The following is a 20503-nucleotide window of genomic DNA, read 5'->3' as shown; positions in this document are numbered from 1 at the left end:
CTCTCCCCGTCACCGCCGCCTGCCAGCCCTGGGGCTGCGGCCAGCGAGGCGGAGGAGCTTCAACCGAGCGGTGCCCTGCCCGAACTCGAGCTGGACATCAGCCTGGATGATGATAGTCTGCTGGACTACTCCGATGAGCACAGCTCAATCGCAGAGGCAATGCAGACAAGCCAGGACATAAAGATGCCGGTGGATACACCCCCTACTTCGTCAAGGATTCATGGCCAGCAACTCCACGAGGTTGCGCTGAGAGCAGCCAGCTGCCTCGGGCTCCCTCTCCCTCTCCCTCCCCCTCCCAGTGTGCGGTCCTCGCTGCTGGACGAGGAGTTTTATGCTGGCCCCGCCGCGCCAGTTCCCAGCTGCATCCCCTTCTTCGAGGAGGTGCACGAGGAACTGCAGGCGACATGGGCGACCCCCTACTCGGGCCGGACTCCAGGGCCGGGGTTCGCGCCCTACATGCAGCTCCACAGGGCTAGTGAGAGGGGCTACCTCTCCTTCCCTCAGGTGGAGGATGCAGTAGCGGGCTACCTCTCGCCCGCCTCCCCCACAATGCGCCTCGGCCAGAAGCCTCTCCTGCCTATGCGGGTGGCCAGGCACCAGGCTCAGCTGGCAGAGAAAGCCTACTTGGCTGCAGGGCAGGCTGCCTGCACAACCAACACGGCTGCGGTGCACCTCACAGGCACTGGGGAGGGTGATGGGTGCCGCGGTGGCTACCCAGAGGTCTCTGTGGCTATCACTGGCTAAGCTCTCAGACAGAGAGAAAGCACCACTCCTCGACGCCCCGGTCTCTGTCCAGGGCGTCTTCGGTGAAGCAGTGGTCACAATGGCTGCCAGGTTCGAGGAGCAGCAAAAGAGCAGAGAGGTATTCCAGGCTTGGATGCCTCGCTCTAGCGGCCCGGGTGAGACGTCCTCCTCAGGACACACCACACCCGCACTGAGCCTGAAGCGAAGCGGGTTCCGCTCGCCAGCTCCTCCAGCGAAGGTGCCCACCAGGCGAGGCTGGCAGAGACACCCCTTCCGCCCTCCAGCTCAGCCTGCAGCACAGCAGCAGCCAGCTGCGCGCCCTGCCCAGGGCGCAGCCCAGGCCCCGCGACAGCACTCCGCTCGCCGCGGGCGGGGCAGAGGTAAGCCTCAGGCTTCCTGATGGTGACAGTCAGCCAATGGTCACACAGGGGGGAGCGGTGGAGCCCACACCGCCTCCACAGAAATCAGCCCGTCGCTCACATGTGAAAATCATGTCCAGCACGGTAAGCAGGTTCTCACAAGCACCACACTCATATGTCCTAACTCCTGTCCCAGATGGCGCAGTGCCCAGACATGCTTGTGAGACTCCCCCCGCGATGCACACAGTGCAATCGCACCCCCCAAATGTTTTCAAAAACATGAGGGGGCAACCCCAGATCTCGTCCCCCTCCCTAGGCGGAGTGGGTGTAGATCTAGGTTTAGACTCATTGAACATGAGCGGGTTAGTTCCTGACAAATTCAACTCAAAGCACAACCTGGCTGGTCGTGTGGAAAGTTGGCGCGCATGTGCAGTTTCACCATGGGTGCTAAGAACGATCACAAAGGGTTACGTGCTGCAATTCGCCCGTCCCCCTCCGCCATTCAGCAGAGTGATCCAATCTGTGGTGCAGCAAGAAAAGTCTCACTTCCTACGGGAAGAGATAGTCTCCCTGCTCAGAAAAGAAGCGATAAGCATAGTTCCTCCCGAGGAGGTAGCTTCAGGCTTCTACAGCTGTTACTTCCTGGTCCCAAAAAAGGACGGGAATTATCGGCCAATATTAGATCTACGTGTGGTAAACAAAGCACTCATGCCACTACGGTTCAGAATGTTGACCCCACGCTGCCTTGTGCAGTTTATAAGGCCAAACGATTGGTTTATCACGATAGACTTAAAAGACGCATATTTCCACTTTCCGATCCACCACAGACATCGGAGGTATCTGAGGTTTGCATTCGGAGGAATAGCGTACCAATTCAACGCACTCCCATTCGGCCTAGCTCTAGCGCAGAGGGTATTCACAAAGTGCGTAGAAGCAGCCATCGCCCCATTGCGTCTACGCAGCTTACGCGTATACAATTATCTGGACGACTGGTTAATAGCTGCTCATTCAGAGGCTGCAGCGGTGCAGGACGGCCATCTAGTGGTGGCGCACCTGCATCGACTGGGCTTTGTGATAAACAGGGAAAAAAGCGTTCTGTTCCCAAAGCAAATTACGCATTTTCTAGGCATGGTTCTAGACTTCACCTCCATGGAGGTCAGGCTGTCTCAAGAACGAATAAATGGCATCAAAACATGCGTGCGCCAGTTCCGACTGGGACAGTCAGTCTCGTCGCTGTGCTGCCAACGCCTGTTAGGAATGATGGCGTCAGCCGCCATCGCACTCCCGCTGGGGATGTTGCGTATGCGGCCATTCCAAATATGGTACCTGTCTATGAGGCTCAACGCAGTCACAGACAGGCACCGCAGAGTAGTGGTGTCTTCCAGATGCAGGAAAGCCCTGGCGATCTGGAGAACCCCCTGGTTTCTCGCCGCGTCGGGCACTATGGGCATAGTGTCGCATCGCGTAGTGGTGACCACAGACGCCTCCACCATGGGGTGGGGGGCAGTCTGCGAAGGAAGAGGCGTGAACGGTCTCTGGTCTGTGACAGAGGCCGCGTCTCATATAAATGTGTTAGAGCTGCAGACAGTAGTCCTGGCTCTACGACACTTTCTGCCCAGACTGAGTGGTCAGCATGTGTTAGTGAGGACGGACAACACTGCGGCCTTGGCGTATATAAACCGTCAAGGCGGAGTGCGCTCCCAGTCATTACACCATTGGGCGACTCGCCTGCTCCTGTGGGCAGCGAGGCACGTCCTTTCCTTCAGGGCAGTTCATATACCAGGTCACCTCAACTACGGTGCGGACCTGTTATCGAGGGGCGATCCTCGAGCAGCAGACTGGGGTCTTCACCCACAAGTGATAGAACAGATCTGGGTGCGTTTTTTCAGGGAGCAGGTGGACCTGTTCGCAAACAGGCAGAACACCTGCTGCCCGCTCTGGTTCTCACTAGGAGGCGACAACCCCCCACTAGGCATAGACGCGCTGGGCCACCAGTGGCCAGCTCTACGCCTATATGCTTTTCCCCCGATCCCGCTCCTCCAGCAAGTGCTGTGCAGGGTAGCGGACGAGGGCAGAGAATTGATATTGATAGCCCCCCACTGGCCCAATCAGCCGTGGGCGGCAGATCTAGTCAATATGTCAGTGCAGCAGCCTTGGGAGCTGCCTCTGTGGAGAGACCTCCTAACGCAGGCGCACAGGACAGTGTGGCACCCCCATCCGGAGTGGTGGCGTCTCAGAGCGTCAGGATTGTCGGATGCGGTGGTGGCTACAATACAGAGTGCCCGAGCTGTGTCGACACGGGCGCTGTATACGCTGAAGTGGCGCAGTTTTGAGCGGTGGTGTGCTGCGCGTCAGCATGACCCCATTAACTGCGCGCTGGGCACTATTCTAGAATTCCTACAGCAGTTGTTTGATGAGGGGAAGGCGGCTTCCACTCTCAAAGTGTACATGGCTGCCATTTCAGCCTGCCACGCAGGCATTAATGGCAGTTCTCCTGGCAGTCACCCGCTAGCGTCACACTTTATGGCGGGGGTGAGACGGCTCAGGGTGCCAAAGAGACACCTCATACCCTCTTGGGATCTGCTAGTGGTGTTACGTGCTCTCACAGGGCCTCCGTTCGAGCCCCTGGAGACAGTGGACATAAAGTTTGTCTCTTTAAAGACTGCGCTGCTGCTGGCGTTAACGGCGTGGCGCGTCAGATCAGCTATTTGTGTGCTTTGGTGCACGTAAAAAAAGGCAGACCTCTATCATAACCGAGCCTCTCCCATTGGATAGTAGAGGCTATATGCGCACTCTACGCGGGGGGTCTCGTCTTCCTGGGCCTTACTAAAGGGCGTCTCAGTGGAAGATATTTGCAAAGCTGCAAGCTGGAGTTCTCGCCACACTTTAATTAGATTCTATATGTTAGATGTGGCTGAACCTAGTTTTCTTCATAGCGTTCTGCGGGCAAGCGATCTCTGAATCCCCTGGCCTGAGAACGATGTATATGATAAGTGTGTTCATTGGTGTCTACATGTTATGTTGCACATGATCCTTCACGATCCTTGCCGCCTATGATAAAGGTTGCCCTGTTAATATGTTCACCGCCAGCGGCCGTATGAACCTCTATGAGGGCAAAGGCTTCAATAAAGCTGGTGTGTGTGATTGGCTGCCACTGTATTATCACGCGGGAATGTATAGGGTCCCATACTGTTATGTCGCAGTGAACTGCGACAAGGAACGTCTCGGTTACTTACGTAACCTCGGTTCCTTGAGCAGGAACCAGACATAACAAAGTTGGCGTGTACAGTGTGACCTTGGTTTGATATTCTTGCTCAGTTTTCATTCCAAGACAGAGATCTGATGCGTAATCCAAGATATAGACTCCTGAGGGGCGGGCTCAGGAGTGCGCATTGACAGATCTCGCGGCCTTTCAGGCGTGAATGGATGAATGCTTTGATTTAGGCTCATGACTAGTGTCATGTACCATACTGCTTTACTGCCATCCTGCTCAAGAAACGAGGTTACGTAAGTAACCAAGACGTTTTTCTGAACGAAACATTTAATGTATGAGTAAAAATTTAAGTAGGGTGAAAAGAGAGGATTTCTAAAAGTGGACATATTTCTTGAAAACATCACAAAATTAATGAATTGTTATCTATTTATTTGAAGGTAAAGGAGTGAATTGCTATATGCTATGATGTTTTCTTTTGGGACATCTATTCCCTCCAGTCACATCAGCACCTAATGGAGGTGTTGAAATGGATCCACCACTCTTTGTTTGTTTGAACAACACCACCCCCTAATGGAAATACCACTCTACTGCACTGATGAATTCACTAGACTGAACACTGAACCTGCACCTGATGAAGACTGTTCAACTGTCTGTGCATTCAAACAGTGTCGGTAAAAGTAGGCCTACTTACAGAGACACCATGCTGACCTGAATGACAAGAATTTAACTCAATTTTACATGACTTCCTGGTTGGGACCTTGTGCACTTATACACAATAATGTTATAAAGCTCTTGTAATAAACCTCTTTCAGTAGCTTTGCAATAATATTGGTTGGACTACCTTTTTATTGAACATCTGGTGTTGTTTACTAATTCAAATTCAGCACATGGCCAGGTGAGACCAAGGCCCCATGTCAGAATTTAAGCCAAGTAACATTGCATCCAGCAGGTGGCAACAAATCTAACTGGTAAACCTATTCTCGTATGGAGCACCATCATCTGATCCGACACTGATAGAAATATCTACCCCATAGATTGTGTAACAGAGAAGGTGTCGTCTATGTTTCACAGGATATAGACCTATAGACCTATTGAAGGCTATTTATGTTTATATTTTTGGTGTTTACTTGCATGCATCACAATACATGAAATAACCCTTAGTAAACCATACCGTCAAAATAAAGAATGACATCATTTAGGGCTTAATGGAAGTTGTGGTCAATTTGTAAATACTTTCCTTGAGCTTCTTGAGGACTACAAGTGCAAGAAAGTTTCAACTAAAAGGCTTTGGCTGTTAGGCTACATGAAAGAGGCCAACTGGAAAAAACACAGTAGTCACCAAGTAAGCTAGCTATGCCCCAAATTGTTGACCTCAACAAGCAAAACGTGTAGCCTGCTGTTCATTCCATGATGGAATTACTTAGTAAGTCAACCAATAGTTTACCTAAGAGTTAGCCAGCTAGCCAATCAGTAGAGTACATTAACATTAGCCTACTGAAGCTGACACCAAAGATTACTAAAAATAAATTCTTACATTTTTTCACTTTACCTTTTTATTTGAGGCCACATGGATGTGACTTTGATTGGAGACAACATAAGACACTGCTCAACAGCATCAAGACAAGTAGATAAGGTATGTTAGGCCCAACCCTGTGGTGACTTACCTTTGACGAGGGTTGCCATCTGTCCCTTTTGATAGCCTACTCGATTGTCCGGTAGGTAGCAGGACGTTTTTTACAAGTTGTATGCCCACATACATTGCTATGTTGAACTTGTGCAGTGAACAATGTTGACATTATATGAACATTGAATATTAAAGGCTACCACCAAAAGGATGTATCACATATTTGACACCCACCATAAATATACCGTATGACAAGAAATACAATTAAGACCTACAAAGACAAAACACTCGCAAAGTAATTATTGCAAAATGACTCATAAGGTCAGGTTTATTTCTAAAGCATATTTAAGAACAACATTAAAAAAACACAACATATTTAAACACAACATACATACCCTCATACTGAGTTAAAAGCCAAGGAATAAAAATACATTTTAAGACAAGATTTAAAAATAGGCAGTGAAGAGGCAAGCCACTTTCAAAATTGTTAAATTATATAAAAGGGCTTGATCTTTGAGTAGAGCCTCTGTTGGAAGAAGCTAACAATTCCGCACACCAAAAAACCCAAAGATGACAAGTTATATATATATATATATAACTATATATATTATAAAATAAAGAAACAGATGTTAAGTAAGGTATTGAACAATGAAATGAAGCTTATAATAAGACAAATCTACCCTAAAATGACTGGTATAAAACAAAGTATAACACAAAGGCACTGACTTTCATACAAACATCAAACAGAATCTGATTTACGTATGAAAAATCCTTTCGCAAGATCTGAATACATGAATGCAAGATCTTGAAAAGAGAGATGGTGTACTGGTGGAAACAAATCAGGTGTGTTCTATTGGCATTTGTTTCTGCACAAGAGCTGCAATACTGCTGTTTATACGCTATAATACGCTATACCTTCGGGCATAGAGAATTAGACATCTTGGATGAGATGTGAGGTTGGAACATTCACAGGGCAGATATGGTCACAAGCCTAAGCTATTTTGAGACAGAGAATAAAAGGCAGAAGGCTATTAGGAAGATGGAACTTAAACAAAAAAAAAATAAACAACTGAGTCATCTTTCAACAGTAAATAATGATGTGAATCAATACCTTTAAATTATATGAATCCATCTGTTTCCTTTTCATTTTGGCTTTCTTTGGCTAGTTTGAGGAAAAAGACATTTTGTTGCAATGATATAGTAGCTATTAAAGAAGACACTTGTGATGTATGATTTACAGTAGTTTTCACCGCCTTTCTATTAATGGTGTCTGTACTCTGGTGCCAAAATCTACAATATCTGAAACACTGCAATTGTAATACAATTCTTCACAGTGAAGATTGTTGTCTGAAACTAGCATGTTGACTAGCTAACGGACAATACCAACAACAGCACAGTTGGCAGTGCTAAAAGGTAGCTAAGCTGCTAACTAATGTACCTTGTTGATATACAGTAGTTGGGTGGCTATTGGGAATGATAGGTATCTTCACATCGCCATGTTATACAATTAGCAAGCTAGAAAAAAGCATACCTTAAAAGTGATAAAATCCTGCCTGTCACTTTAAAACAAACTGTAAACTGACCTTCTTTCAGCAGCTCCTCAGCAAGACATGGATGCTCTTCAGACTCAGTCTAAAGGATAATAGTAAACTAAAATAAAAGTAATTATAATACACACCACTATTAGTACCAACATAGGCCAAGACAAATATATATTCTTCATTGTCATTGAGGACTGAATAAAAGATATCGGCAAGACCATAGGATGTTACAAGGATAACAAAAGTATTTGTGCTCCCCCAGGATATGTTCACAAACTGATATCAAATTTGATGCCAAAACACAAAAGGTTTAGTACAGATACTGAGCCTGACCTAGACTGCTTCTGTGTAAACTGATGCAACACCTACTGATTCCCTACATGTAAAATCTTACTGACTTACTACCAAAGTGAGACCATGTATGTGCCATCGGCTTCTGCAGCCCTGTAAGAGCAGAATGTGCACAAAATCTATTTTACATTTTCTACAGTACAGAAATTGACATCCATCTCACCTGTTGTTTGAAGTTTATCAACACTTTCAGCTGCGCATAAGTCTGCAGTCGAACCATTATACGCACCTAATGGATAATTTAATAAAAAACATACAGTATGTATATGCATGTATGCTGTCTTCATATCTTTTGTGTCCATGTCCTTTAACGTGCTGACAAAATTATAAATAGGAGAAATGTTCTTGGCACTTACGTGTCTTTAGTTCAGCCAATACCATTGAACATTTAAATATGAATGATAATGATAATGATGATAATGACATAAAAACAGGGAGAACATATTGACCTGGCTTCCGGGTCACCTTCAGAATGATACAGCCCAGCACAATAAGGACAATGCCGACAACCAAACAGCCCGAAATGGAGAGAAGGATTTTCCGTTTCAGAACTGTAACGGCAAAGAAAAAAATAGCATTTAAATGCATTGCCATATAAGGTATGGTGTAATTGCTAGACCTTCACTCACCAATGTTGTTTGCTATAAAAGCTTCACTGAGTGCTGAATATGTCGGACGCTGGAGTCGGGCCCCTCGGCACGTGTATTCACTCTGATACGTTTCCTTGGTGGATTTCACATGAACATCTGCAGAGATGTCTGCCATCTCATTGCCGTCTCTGTACCAAGTGTAATTCCATTCAAAATCTTTGACCTGTACATCACACCGTAATGTCAAACTATCCACAGTGAGAATGTCTGCCCAGTCAGTCTCCAGGGTCAGCACAGTATCAGGACGAGCTAGCGGTCAGGACCAGAAAGAAATGGCCATACTATTAGTACTATTCCAAGGAAGACTTCTTGAAACTATAAAAAAAAAAAAAAAAAAAGGCTTATTGGGTCACTGAATTGTGATTTAATGGTTAAGGTATCGATAGTATTGTAAATAAACGTACACAAAACCTGTATTTGTATAGGCCCGCTGGGTTCTGACTGATATACCCCTCTCTGAGCTCTACACCAAAATTCGTCTTCATGTTTTGCAGAAGCAGACTTTATTGTATAATTCGTTGTTGTTGGGTCAGTGTTCGGGATTGGCCCTTGAAGATTCTTTTTGAACCACTGATACTCCCAGCCTGTAGAATCGATCTCTACTTCACACATGAAGGTCACCTGCTCCTCCACATAGACGGAGGTGTAATTTGGGTGCTGACTTAAGGTAGGCACAGCTTTGTCATCTAACAAAACAAAGATGTGGTTAAAACTATCTGTTCAATACAACCAAGCAGATTGTCACATTATTTCTAGTCATTATTCAGTTTATGCATTTTAGTAGATGCTTTATTGTAACAGGAATCAGACCTTACCATAAACATAAACTGTAATACCACTGCTGTGTGCAGTTATTACTTGTCTTTTGTGAATTCCTCTACAAGTGTAACTTCCATTGTTTGACTGATCCACTGATTTGATTTTAAATTGATTCTTGATTGTACGGGTTTGTTTTAGTCCATCTTTGTACCAGTCATAACTCCAGTCCTTCGAGGACGGCTGAATGTTACACTTCAAAATGACCTCCTCTGAGGGAAACACCTTGGCCCAAGGCGACTGCAAACCAGCTTAGGTTGAGGAGGTTCTGTGTAGGGAATGCCAAGTTAAGAAATATTGTTAATAAAGCAGTCATTAAAAAATTGCATTACAAAAACACGTTAGGGAATAACATTGATATAGTGTACATCTATTTACCTTTGATTGTTAACACGTGTGAGTCACTGAGTTCAGAGGTGAAAGTCCCTCTTTTGACTTGACACTTGTATTCTCCACTGTCTGATGGTTGAGCTGAAGACATTGTATAAGTGATCTCACTGGCCTGATACACTGGAGTGTTTTGGTCGCCGTCTTTATACCACAGATATGTCCATCCTTCTTGCTCCTCCTTAACTTGACAGGTTAGTGTGACCTTTTCTTTTGTGTAAATCGGTGGGTCACTGGGATCCTCTGACAACAAGGGCTTTGGACGGTGGCCTAAGAACAACAGAAACAGATGTTGTACATGTACATTTTAACATACCATTTTGACCATGTTACTTATTGAATGGAGGAGAAAAATTACAATTACCATAAACATGAACTTTAATGTCGTTGCTGGGTTGGGTTTCCAAAGTGCGTGGTTGGTGGACTCCCACGCAAGTGTAGACTCCAGAGTCAGTGCTGGATACCGGAATGGAAAGCATGGTGCAGTCTCCGCTGTTTAAGTCCTGGCTATCTCTGTAATATTTACAAATCCAGTCTGGAGAAGGAGGCTGAATGTCACACTTCATGTTCACAACCTCAGATGGGAAGACTTTAGTCCATCTGGACTGCAACTCCAGTTTTGTTTGAGGCACATCTAGAAGAGAGACAAGTTAGAAAAAATAATCCTGATCAGAAACCTGATAAGAGTCGGTGGAGTATGTGCTGTGAAAGAATCAGTTATGAACTTCATGAAGAAGGTACTCTTGAACAGAGTACACATGAAACACATGAAAAAAGCCCATTGTAAGTAACACACACATAACTAAAGCTATAAACAAGAAAAGATGTACCCTTGATCTCCAATGACAGAGAATCACTGTATTCAGATTTGAAACCAGCTCTCTCAGCTTGACACCGGTAGTCTCCACTGTCAGCTGGTACCACAGAGGACAGGTTGAAATGGCTTCCAGTGTTGGTTCTAGGTGTTTTATCTTGGCCTTTATACCACAAATATGTCCATCCTTCTGAATCTTCCGTAATCTTGCACTTAAGGGTGACTTGTTCTTTTGTGTACAACACACTGCCAGATGCAGAGTCCTGTGTCAATAAGGGTTTTCGGACTACTCCCTGGTAACAAGAAAGCATTTAGTCAGTGAGACTGATCATAGTAATGTAATGTGCACAAAGAGAAATGTTGCACTCACCATAGACAGAAAGGTCAACACCATTGCTAGGGTTTGTCTTTACACCCCGCTGTTTGTGAACTCCCACACAGGTGTAACGTCCTGCTTGCGGAGAACTCGTGGAAAAACTGCTGTCATCAGTGCTGGCAATCACTGTGCCATTTCTGTCCCATTGGTAAGTCCAGTCACTTGAAGAGGCCCCAATGTTACAGCTCAAACGCACTGCCTCTCCTGGGTAGACTTTAGTCCTTCCAGAAAGAACCAGGTCTGGTTGGGGTGGTTCTAAAGGGAAAATTAAACAGCAGCTGGCAAATGCTGACAAAAGATCATGTATTTATGAATGTATGTCTGTATGCAAATTATTTTACATCCTTACCAACAACTGATAAAGTTAGAGGATCGCTGAGCTCCGAAGTATCGTTGCCTCTCTTAACTTGGCACTTGTACTCTCCATTATGTGAGTCAATAGTGTAGATTTGGTTAGAACTGGAGAGAGTTGCATCCTTATACCAGATGTATTCAAGCCCAGAGGAGTCACCTGGGACACTGCAGTCAAGTGTGATTTTCTCATTTATATACATCACACTAGTCACAGGAGTTTGGGTTATTTGGGGTTTTGGAATATTCCCTTGAAAAAAGAAAAGGAATAGTATAGCACTTAGTAGAGCAGGAAGTCACAAGAGTTTAGTGCAGTGGTTCCCAACCTTGGGGTCGCATGGAATTGAAATGGGGTCGCCTGATATAGTAAGTGATCAATACAAAAACATATAAATAATTTGTTTTATTATAAAAATAAAAGCACCACACACAATTCAAAACAACCCCTCATAAAAATCGAATTCAAATAAAATGCGGGCACTCGGCATATCTTGATTCACACGACCACACATATCAACATAAACATAAACATAACATCAAACATAAACCGCGCGCAAAGTAAGCTAGCTAGCAAGAAAATCAGAGCGAGAGAAATACAATTAAGAAAATGGAAAGATTTCTTGACCCACGCGAGTCGCCAACATCTTCAAGTGAAACTCAGAAACAGACACCAAAAAGACAGCGAAAATATGATGAAACCTTCCTTCAGTATGGATTTACTAGCATAACTGAAAACAACGAGGAGAAGCCTAAATGTCTGCTGTGTAGTAATGTCCTGTCTACCGAGAGCATGAAACCCAACAAGCTCAAAAGACATTTTGAGACAACACATAAAGAATATGTGGGAAAACCAAAATCTTTCTTGATAGAACGCAACAGGAGCTGCATTCGCGAGTGGCGGTGGAGGAATTCTGGTTTGGCGCAAGAGAAGAGTACCCTGAGATCTCACAGTGTGCTTTAACTCTTCAAGCCCCAAGGTGCCCCGTGGGGAACTTTTTGGTATTTTGATTAATATATTTAAAAATCTCTGCGAGTTTTTGTCCTAGAAACATAAAACTAACACCCACAGCAACCTTGAACCCTTTTCTTTTAAAATATGTAAAGTTTGAAACTAAAATATAAATAATCACTTTGTAAGGACAATATTACGAATCCCTTGCAAATTTCAGCCTCTGAGTGAGGTTTCGACCCTCCTATTAGCAAATGACAACTATTCATATGATAAGGAGATGGTAATTCAGTGATCACTATTGGCTCATGATGTGTCAAGTAAACCTGTAGGAACAAAGACATTCCAGGCCCATTACGTCATGGCCATTGTTCTTGACCGAGGTGTCCCAGAATGTTCACACCTTTCTCATCAATATGCATAGTGGTCTAAGTGAAGAAAAGTGTTACATTGTATATTACTTAAAATTAGTATTGAAACCACACACACTTTCTGAATGCTCCACATAGGTGAGTTTATCAAACACCTATGTTTACAGGGCTCAGAGTAAAAAAGAAAACTTCCAAAATATTAACAATGTGTTTTTTTACAAAGTCTGAGCACCTCTAAAACTAGATTTAATTTTAGTGTCTTTAGATTTCATTTTAATAAAAAACGTTTTTTACTACATTCCTTTTACTCTCATTTTATTATTGCTGAGGTGTTCTAGAATATAATCATAAATGCCACTTTTGCCTCATGGTTTTTAGTTAGGTGAAATATACAAAAATATCAGGCATGGCAGACTACCTAACATAGTCAAAAAAAAGCCTTGGGGCTGGAAGTTCCTTTTGGAAGCACATATTTGTGTGAAGCCGGATTTAGTCCTTTTGTGTGCATGAAATCAAAGTACCGTTCGCAACTGGATGTAACGGCAGAGATGAGATGCACTCTGTCTACTATACCACCCAACTTTGAAAGGCTGCAGCGAGATGTGCAAGCTCAACCGTCCCATTAAATATGGTGAGCCCATATTTAGCTCATATTTGTAGCCTACTTAGCCTTGTCATTGTTTGTTCAGAATGAATTAATTTGCAGCCCATAAAATCCTCACTTAATGTGGTCTAAAATGAAAGTTTACTTGCAACATAGTTTGTAATTCTATTAGGCCTACTTGATTGAAAACAAATATTTTTTTGCAAAAAATTGTCAGTGTTTTGAATATCTGGGGTCACTACAGCTTTGTGATGTCAACGTGGGGTCACAAGCCAAAAAAGGTTGGGAACCACTGGTTTAGTGTGTGTCTATTTTAGATGCATTTCACTTTTAACATAAAACTGTCATAGTTTTGAAAATGTTGTTGAAATGCAGATGACACCATTTTGGCTGACACTTGCACTGACCAATGAATGAGTTATGTCTCTGTGACGATGTGACGTCACTACACATGAGTATGTGCTCTGACTGCCATACCAACGAGCCTGGCTCTTTGGCATTGCGGTCAGAGTGCATGTTTGGCTCCCTGTAGACTCGAGTCCGGGTGGGTCGACTACGCTCTCCCTACGCTACAGTCTCATTATATGTTAATGTAGTTCCACATTGGTGGAACGAGCTGCCTAGCACTATCAGAGCAGGGGCGTCCCTCTCTACCTTTAAGAAGCTCTTGAAGACCCATCTCTTCTGAGAGCACCTTCCACTCCTAACTTGCACTTCTACTAGTACTTAACTTGCACTTACAGCAGTTACATTTTTGCACTTTTCTATTTCTTATGTAAAATAGTATTGTTACGGCCCTACTAATAAGGCCAGGGGCTCTGCCCCTTTTGTGTTACGGCTGTTGTCTATCTGTCCTGCAGGGTGCTGAGTGCCGAACAGGTAATGGGCTGGCCTATAAGAGGCTGGGGTTTTGCCATGGAAGGTCTCTCTCTGCTCCAGACTTCTGCGTTGCCGTTGTAGGGTACGGATTGTTCCAGTGGTGAGAGCCTGGGAGAAGACGTCCGCCTACGGAACTCCACACTCAATGCTTCCTCCGTCCTCGTCGCGTTTTACACTATTGTTTGTTTACCCCTAGACACATTGCACGACACTTTCCTTTTAATACATTATACTGATTGTTTTCCCCATTGTAAATAAACCCTTTTTAAGTATCACTACGGTGTGGTCGACCCATTTTATGTCAGGGCTGCCTTGAGCCAGGCAGTCGTGACAGTATGTATTGTTACACTAGGTCTCTATTGCTCGTAGCTTGACTGTTCTCTCCCTTGTACGTCACTTTGGACAAAAGTGTCTGCTAAATGAAAATGTAATGTAAATGTAATGTATATTTGTATATTGAGATTCCAGATTCAGCCAGTCCTACATGTTTGGTTAATAAAACGGCAGATGCAAAAAAGCTACAAGGTAATTTGGGGATGGATAATTAGTGGAGATAAAAGTTAAAATGTAATAAACGTTTTCATGTATGAATTTACTGTATATCAGGTATATGTTAATGAAGGGGCATAATTCACAGAAAACAGCCTGGCTTTGCTGCTCCACCATAGAGATCTCACTCTTTCTCCTTCCCTCTCTCTATATTAGCATTGTAATAAAACTTGTTTTCTAGCAATATTATGCTATATAATGAGCGTCTGTGATCGACAGTGACTAAGATTTGAATTGGCGGCACCGGTGAAGTGTGTGAGAGGCCCTAGCATATCAACATAGCATTAATCGGACAGTAAGCAGAATGTTTCAAACAGGTCCAAATAGATTATTGTAAGAGACCTGGCAAAATCTATTCACTGTATGTACTACTTACTATAAACACTAATGTGACTCTCTCACCTCAGTTATTGTAATGCAAGTGAGTAGATAGGAGTAGCCAGACAGTTCATGAGAAGAGTATGTATGTCAAGGGTAGGACAAATGTTTCAATGAATGACTCATTCATAAGGACGAGATATTAAGCAAACCAGGCAATGAGTACAACTCAAGATGGCCGTTCTGATAATGGGCGCAGACGGTCAGATGAATGAGTAGAAGGATACCTTGTTAATGCCTCCTAAAATTACAGTGTCTACTTCAAGTCAGTGTTTCTAAATGCAGAGGCAAAACCAAACAACTCATCCAAACATTATTCACAATGTGCAATAATTGTATATTCATTCACAGCGCAAGGGTAAAATGAAATAAAATGTTCACAGCTTTGTCATGTCTTATGCGTGTACACATCCTGAAAAATGCGGTCTTACCATCAGCCTTTGACTCTTGCACCAAGCAGACAAGAACTGTAATGACTAAACACAGAAAGAGAGAATGATCCATTTGAATCCATAAATGGCATGACAAAGAAGTTGTTTCACCTTGTATCTTTTTTTTCCGCACTAGCTATTGGATAACTTGCATGATGAAATACATAAATTGTGTAAAACAGAATCATTTTAAGCTGCTTATATCTCAACCTCCACAGTTCTTCACACCTCTTCTCTCCACAAGCTTGACTCTTCTCTGAACTACCACACCTCCTTTCTCAACAAGCTCTGAGGCACAACACCACATATGGTATGTTACCTACTGCATGTGTCAACGTGTACACTACTTCCTTTCTGAATATTCTTCATTTTTTCAAAAAAAAAAAATATTATTTATTTATTTATTGCAATACAGTATACAAAAACATACAGACAAGTGCTCATCACATCAGCCATAAAACAACATAAGATAAGTAATATCAAATAAAATTAGAAATAATAAAAATACACAGGACAGATACATTACATACATTGGAAGCAAAGGTTCAATACGACAAGGAAAAAGGATGATATCATTCCACATTGAAGAGCTGTCTGTAAATTTTAATCATTCTATTACTTTTGGTTGTGGTTATTATGTCCAGCGTGTCAGTATACTGTGCAAATTCATGTGAGAATCTGGTAAAATTAGGGGTCACCTGTGCATATCTGCTTTTGTGTATATGGAATTTGCCAATATAATCAAATTAGTTATTAATTCAAAATGGTTATTCTTATGAACAAAATAAGTGATGACACTTTTACAGTCAATTTTCACATTAATTTTAGTTTTACACAATATACTGTATATCTTTCAATCTGAGTCCAAAAGGTAAGTGAACATGAGCAATGGTAGAACTGATGAGTTAAAGATTCAGAATCCCTATTACAGAAGGAGCATTTATTTTCAATATCTGAAAATTTTGAAAAATACAAATTTGTTACATATATATTGTGTACAATTTTAATGTGCACTTGTTTAATTGTATTAGTAATACAAAATGTGTATGGCAAAGGCCATGCTCTTTGCCAGTCATTGTCATTAAAGATGTTATTCCAGAAAGCTTTCCCTCTGGGACTAATCCTCCTTTTTTAAATAATGTGTTACGTATGTGTTTATTGTTGCATTTAATATCCATAATGTCTATACCATTTACAACCAAGAGGGGTTCTATCCTTACTACTTCTTGAAATTGGAGGTGACTCTTCAACAGGTGGGATAGGCCATTAGGAATGGCTTTTATCACAGAGTAAAATTCTTTACTCGTTACAGGAAATTACTTCGAATCGATCATAGCTAAGCAATAAACCATTGGTGTCAAATAGATCATTTACATATAATACACCTCTATCAAACCACTTCTGCTTGAAAATGTACTTTTTACCAACAGTTATGTTAACATTATTCCATATGATTGTTTTGTGTGGGGAAAAGTTCTGTGTGTTCTGTGTGTAATTTCCATGGGCAATTTTATGGGCAATTTGGTAGTCTTATAATACAGGTGAGTAGAAAGTGAAGACCGCCCAATTGTTTAAATATATTGTTTGGAATAAAGTACCAGATACAGTCTGATGCTCTAAGACATTCTTTGATCCATTTTATCTTGAATGTGTTATTTAAATCAAAAATATTTAATAAATCAAATCCCCCTTCTTTCCTGGGCCCAGAAAGTATATCTTTTTTAAAGTAGTGGTGTTGGTTTTTCCAAGCAAAGTTGCTAAGTATGTTGTTAATTTCTTTAGATGTTGAGTCTTGAACAGGGCAGGATAAACAAGTCTTGAGATGCCTTCAGCCTTGGTTAAGAGAATTCTTCCAAAAATAGATAGGTCACGTTGAAGCCACATATTCATAATGTTTTTAGTTTTTTTTTAGTCTAGGAAGGAAGTTAAGCTGTTGTCTGGTTAACATATCTTTGGTTACATAAATTCCCAAATAATTGACAGTTTTTTTCAATGGAATGTTGCATATGTACTCATCATCTGTATCAAATAGACTCAAGATTTCACATTTCCCTATATTAAGATGTAGTCCTGAAGCTTTTGAAAACTCATCAATGAATTGTATAGTTGGTCCAATTTGGTATTTGTCTCTCATGAACAAAGCTGTAAAGGTAAATTCTTTGCAACTTGGCTTAAAGAAACGCCATGCATCTGTTACTGATCATTTCTCACATAGATAAAGTGTGGCTTTAAACTGCGAGTTTTGAGAAAATCTTTCTGGAATTCTGTCTACCGAATCATCTGGAGCATCATTGAAATCCCCGCCTAAAATCAAGTATGCATCTTCATATTTTTTTGTAAATCTTTTAATTTGGAGTAAATCTGATTGAACATCATTTTTGCATGGGCTCTCTCATTGTAACCATATACATTACAGATCAAGAAAAGAGAGCCATCCTCAGAAATTTTCAAAAATATCACCTGTAAACTTGTTAAATAAAGAGCCGACACCTGCAGAGCGATGAGAGGCATTAAAAAAGTATGCTTGATCTCCCCACTGATTTTTCCAAAATGTACTGTCTGTATCACTAGAATGACCAAATATCTTGAACTGACATATTCTTCAAATTGTGCGTGACGTGATGCTATATATTATAATAATAGAGGCCTTCTACCCAATGAGTTACGCAAACAGTATGGAGATACTAAAACAGCGTCTTGACAAGCAGTGGAGCACTGCCTGCACACTGATGCGTCGCATCGTAATGTGTATGGCCCTTAAATATATAATAAATAAAACACTAGCGACCTTGATTTGCACTATAACTGTTGTGTTGGTGAAGGGGAAAAATGGTCCATAGAATTCACAATTATGCCACTTTCAATTGTATTTGAAAATGTTTTATCGGATGGCCTGAACTATATTGGCACATTATACCTCCCGAAAGGTCCTAAATGTTGTGTTGACAACTTGACATGCATGGTTAATGTCATTATTGCACTTACATTTGTAAAGATTTTCCTTTAATTAAAAATAACTAGTTTTTGGATTGGATTTATGACCCCTTGTCCTTTTTTGCACTGTATAGGAGCGACCCCCATCAAGTTGTTGGAAGTAACTAAGTAACTTTTACTTTAAGTACATTTTAAATGAACTACTTTTTACTTTTACTTGAGTAGATTTTTAGATGGGCAGTTTTACTTGTACTTAAGTAAAATTTCGTCAAAGTAAAGGTACTTTTACTTGAGTACAATATTTCATTACTTTTTACTCTGCAATTAATGTATTGCTATGTGAGCAAGTACAGACGGACATTAAGCAACGCTTTTACCTGTTATGAAGAGTTCTTCATGACGAGCCATGTTGTACCCTGTAACTGCTCTGACGGTCGAGTCGAGTCACCCCACTTCTACAGTGTGTGATTCGGCTGTGACATCAAGTTGTGGTTCTCTGTCGTGTTCATAGAGCAATGAGACAGGAAACTAAAACTGACTTTCTTTTTGAATGAGCATTCAAAAGGCTGACATGCACAGGAGGGGCTGACAGGCTGGTCTAGTGGTAGCATGTTAGCAATTAGTGTCACACAAATCATGTTACGAAATAAACATGTGTCACAGTGATGTGACATGTATTTAAAGTCTGGCACTTGTCATGAAAAACATTTGAAGATTTAAAACTTCATCTTCATACTCAAAAACAAATTCCTGTGAATATGCAGAATTTTGCAATGCATTTCTGTGAAAAATGAATTTCGTCCACTATAGAATGTAATCCACCTTGCGGCATTGCATTTCACTGATCAGAAATATCAAGAGATATGAATTCTCCTTTGAATGAGCCAGCTGGTCAAACCAAATGTGAGGGTTGCAGGTTCAAAATGCATTTGGCACAAACCATGTATCATATCTCAGATAAAATCCTCTGGTCTTTGCTGGCTGCACAGTTTTCATTTTTTGAGAGTCAGAAACGTAAAGTTCTGAACACTATGAAAAATAACGTTTGCAAAAAGCTGATGTCGTAAACTTAAACCTTTTAAACTAAGTTCCTGGATTTTAATGTTTACAGCCCTGGCGCCTGTTAATCTTTATATGTTTATTATAATAATATAATGGTATGGTATTTACCATACAAAAACTCTGTCAAATTATAGGACCAATTACTTCCATGATAACAGAAGAGCTCTTGAGTTCAAAACAGGAAAAAGTGGCATGGGCTTGGGCCACTAATGTTAGTGAGAATGTTAAGTAATGCCTGTACTTGTGTTTGTAATATGGGCTTTCATTTCATCTAATGTTAGTGAGAAGGTTAAGTAATGCCTGTACTTGTGTTTGTACGATGGGCTTTCATGTCATCTAATGTTAGGTGTCAGATCATGTAAGTGCGCACATAACACACATTATATATTTTGAAAAGACACCTGATGTATTTTCAGAACAGAAATTGGTCTAATTGAGAATGGAGGTAACTCTTGGAGGTAACGTAATCATTATGGCTAGAGAAATTCATGTTGGCTAGTCTCTAGCTATTATAGATATAAATAAATAATTTATAAGAAATACCTTATTTATCTGAGGCATAGAGAGAACTGTTGTAAATGTAGTATAGTGTAGACTGAGTACAGTCGAGACATGGGTACAGTTGATACACCCGAAATAACTTGCATACGCAGCAATCCTGAGACGTGATTTTTATGCATATGCATTTGATGCATACTAACGTCCTCTTTGACCACAGGAAATTTGAGCACCTAACCCATCTCCTATGGAGATACCGGCCAAAGTTTTTTTACCTAGCTAACATTTTGATTGTATCATGTCCCTTCTACAATGAATATGTTATTAACCATACGTCATCAACAAACGCGACTTACATCATTGCAAACTTTATTCTGTGCACTATAAATCTACATATTCCATGTTATCATGTCATGCAAGGTCATTGTATAATCTAGCGAAAAGCGTGAGGTGGTCAGCGGGGTACAGTTGAGACATGTACCCGCGATCAGCAGGTTAGAAGTCAAAGTTAGACAAAAAACCAAAACCAAGCAAATGAAAATAAAATGTTATATTTTTGATATTAGACCTGTCCTATATTAATGTGTGTCTTTTCAAACATGAAAGTGATAAGAATTATTT

The 20503-nt window shown here is 41.7% G+C and overlaps 1 protein-coding gene and 1 long non-coding RNA gene across 2 annotated transcripts; both read right to left on the bottom strand.

The window, feature by feature from the left end:
- Nucleotides 1–8282: 8282 nt before the first annotated feature.
- On the bottom strand, nt 8283–9489 carry LOC122132869. The gene is made up of 4 exons (XR_006152382.1): nt 9299–9489; nt 8888–9169; nt 8463–8732; nt 8283–8384 (listed from the first exon to the last, which is right to left on the bottom strand). It is a non-coding gene; the product is annotated as an uncharacterized LOC122132869 (long non-coding RNA).
- Nucleotides 9490–9532: 43 nt separating this feature from the next.
- On the bottom strand, nt 9533–10903 carry LOC116220220 (titin). Its single transcript, XM_042707673.1, has 3 exons — nt 10871–10903; nt 10517–10793; nt 9533–10320 (listed from the first exon to the last, which is right to left on the bottom strand). The coding sequence occupies exons 1-3, from the start codon at nt 10892–10894 to the stop codon at nt 10016–10018; spliced, it is 606 nt and encodes a 201-aa protein (XP_042563607.1). The 5' UTR covers nt 10895–10903; the 3' UTR covers nt 9533–10015.
- Between the last annotated feature and the right edge of the window lie 9600 nt (nt 10904–20503).

This window comes from Clupea harengus, chromosome 4 (genome assembly GCF_900700415.2).
Source record: "Clupea harengus chromosome 4, Ch_v2.0.2, whole genome shotgun sequence".
Classification (NCBI taxonomy): Eukaryota; Metazoa; Chordata; class Actinopteri; order Clupeiformes; family Clupeidae; genus Clupea; species Clupea harengus.
Note: the sequence above shows the minus strand (reverse complement) of the source record. Positions and strands in the feature narration are given on the sequence as shown.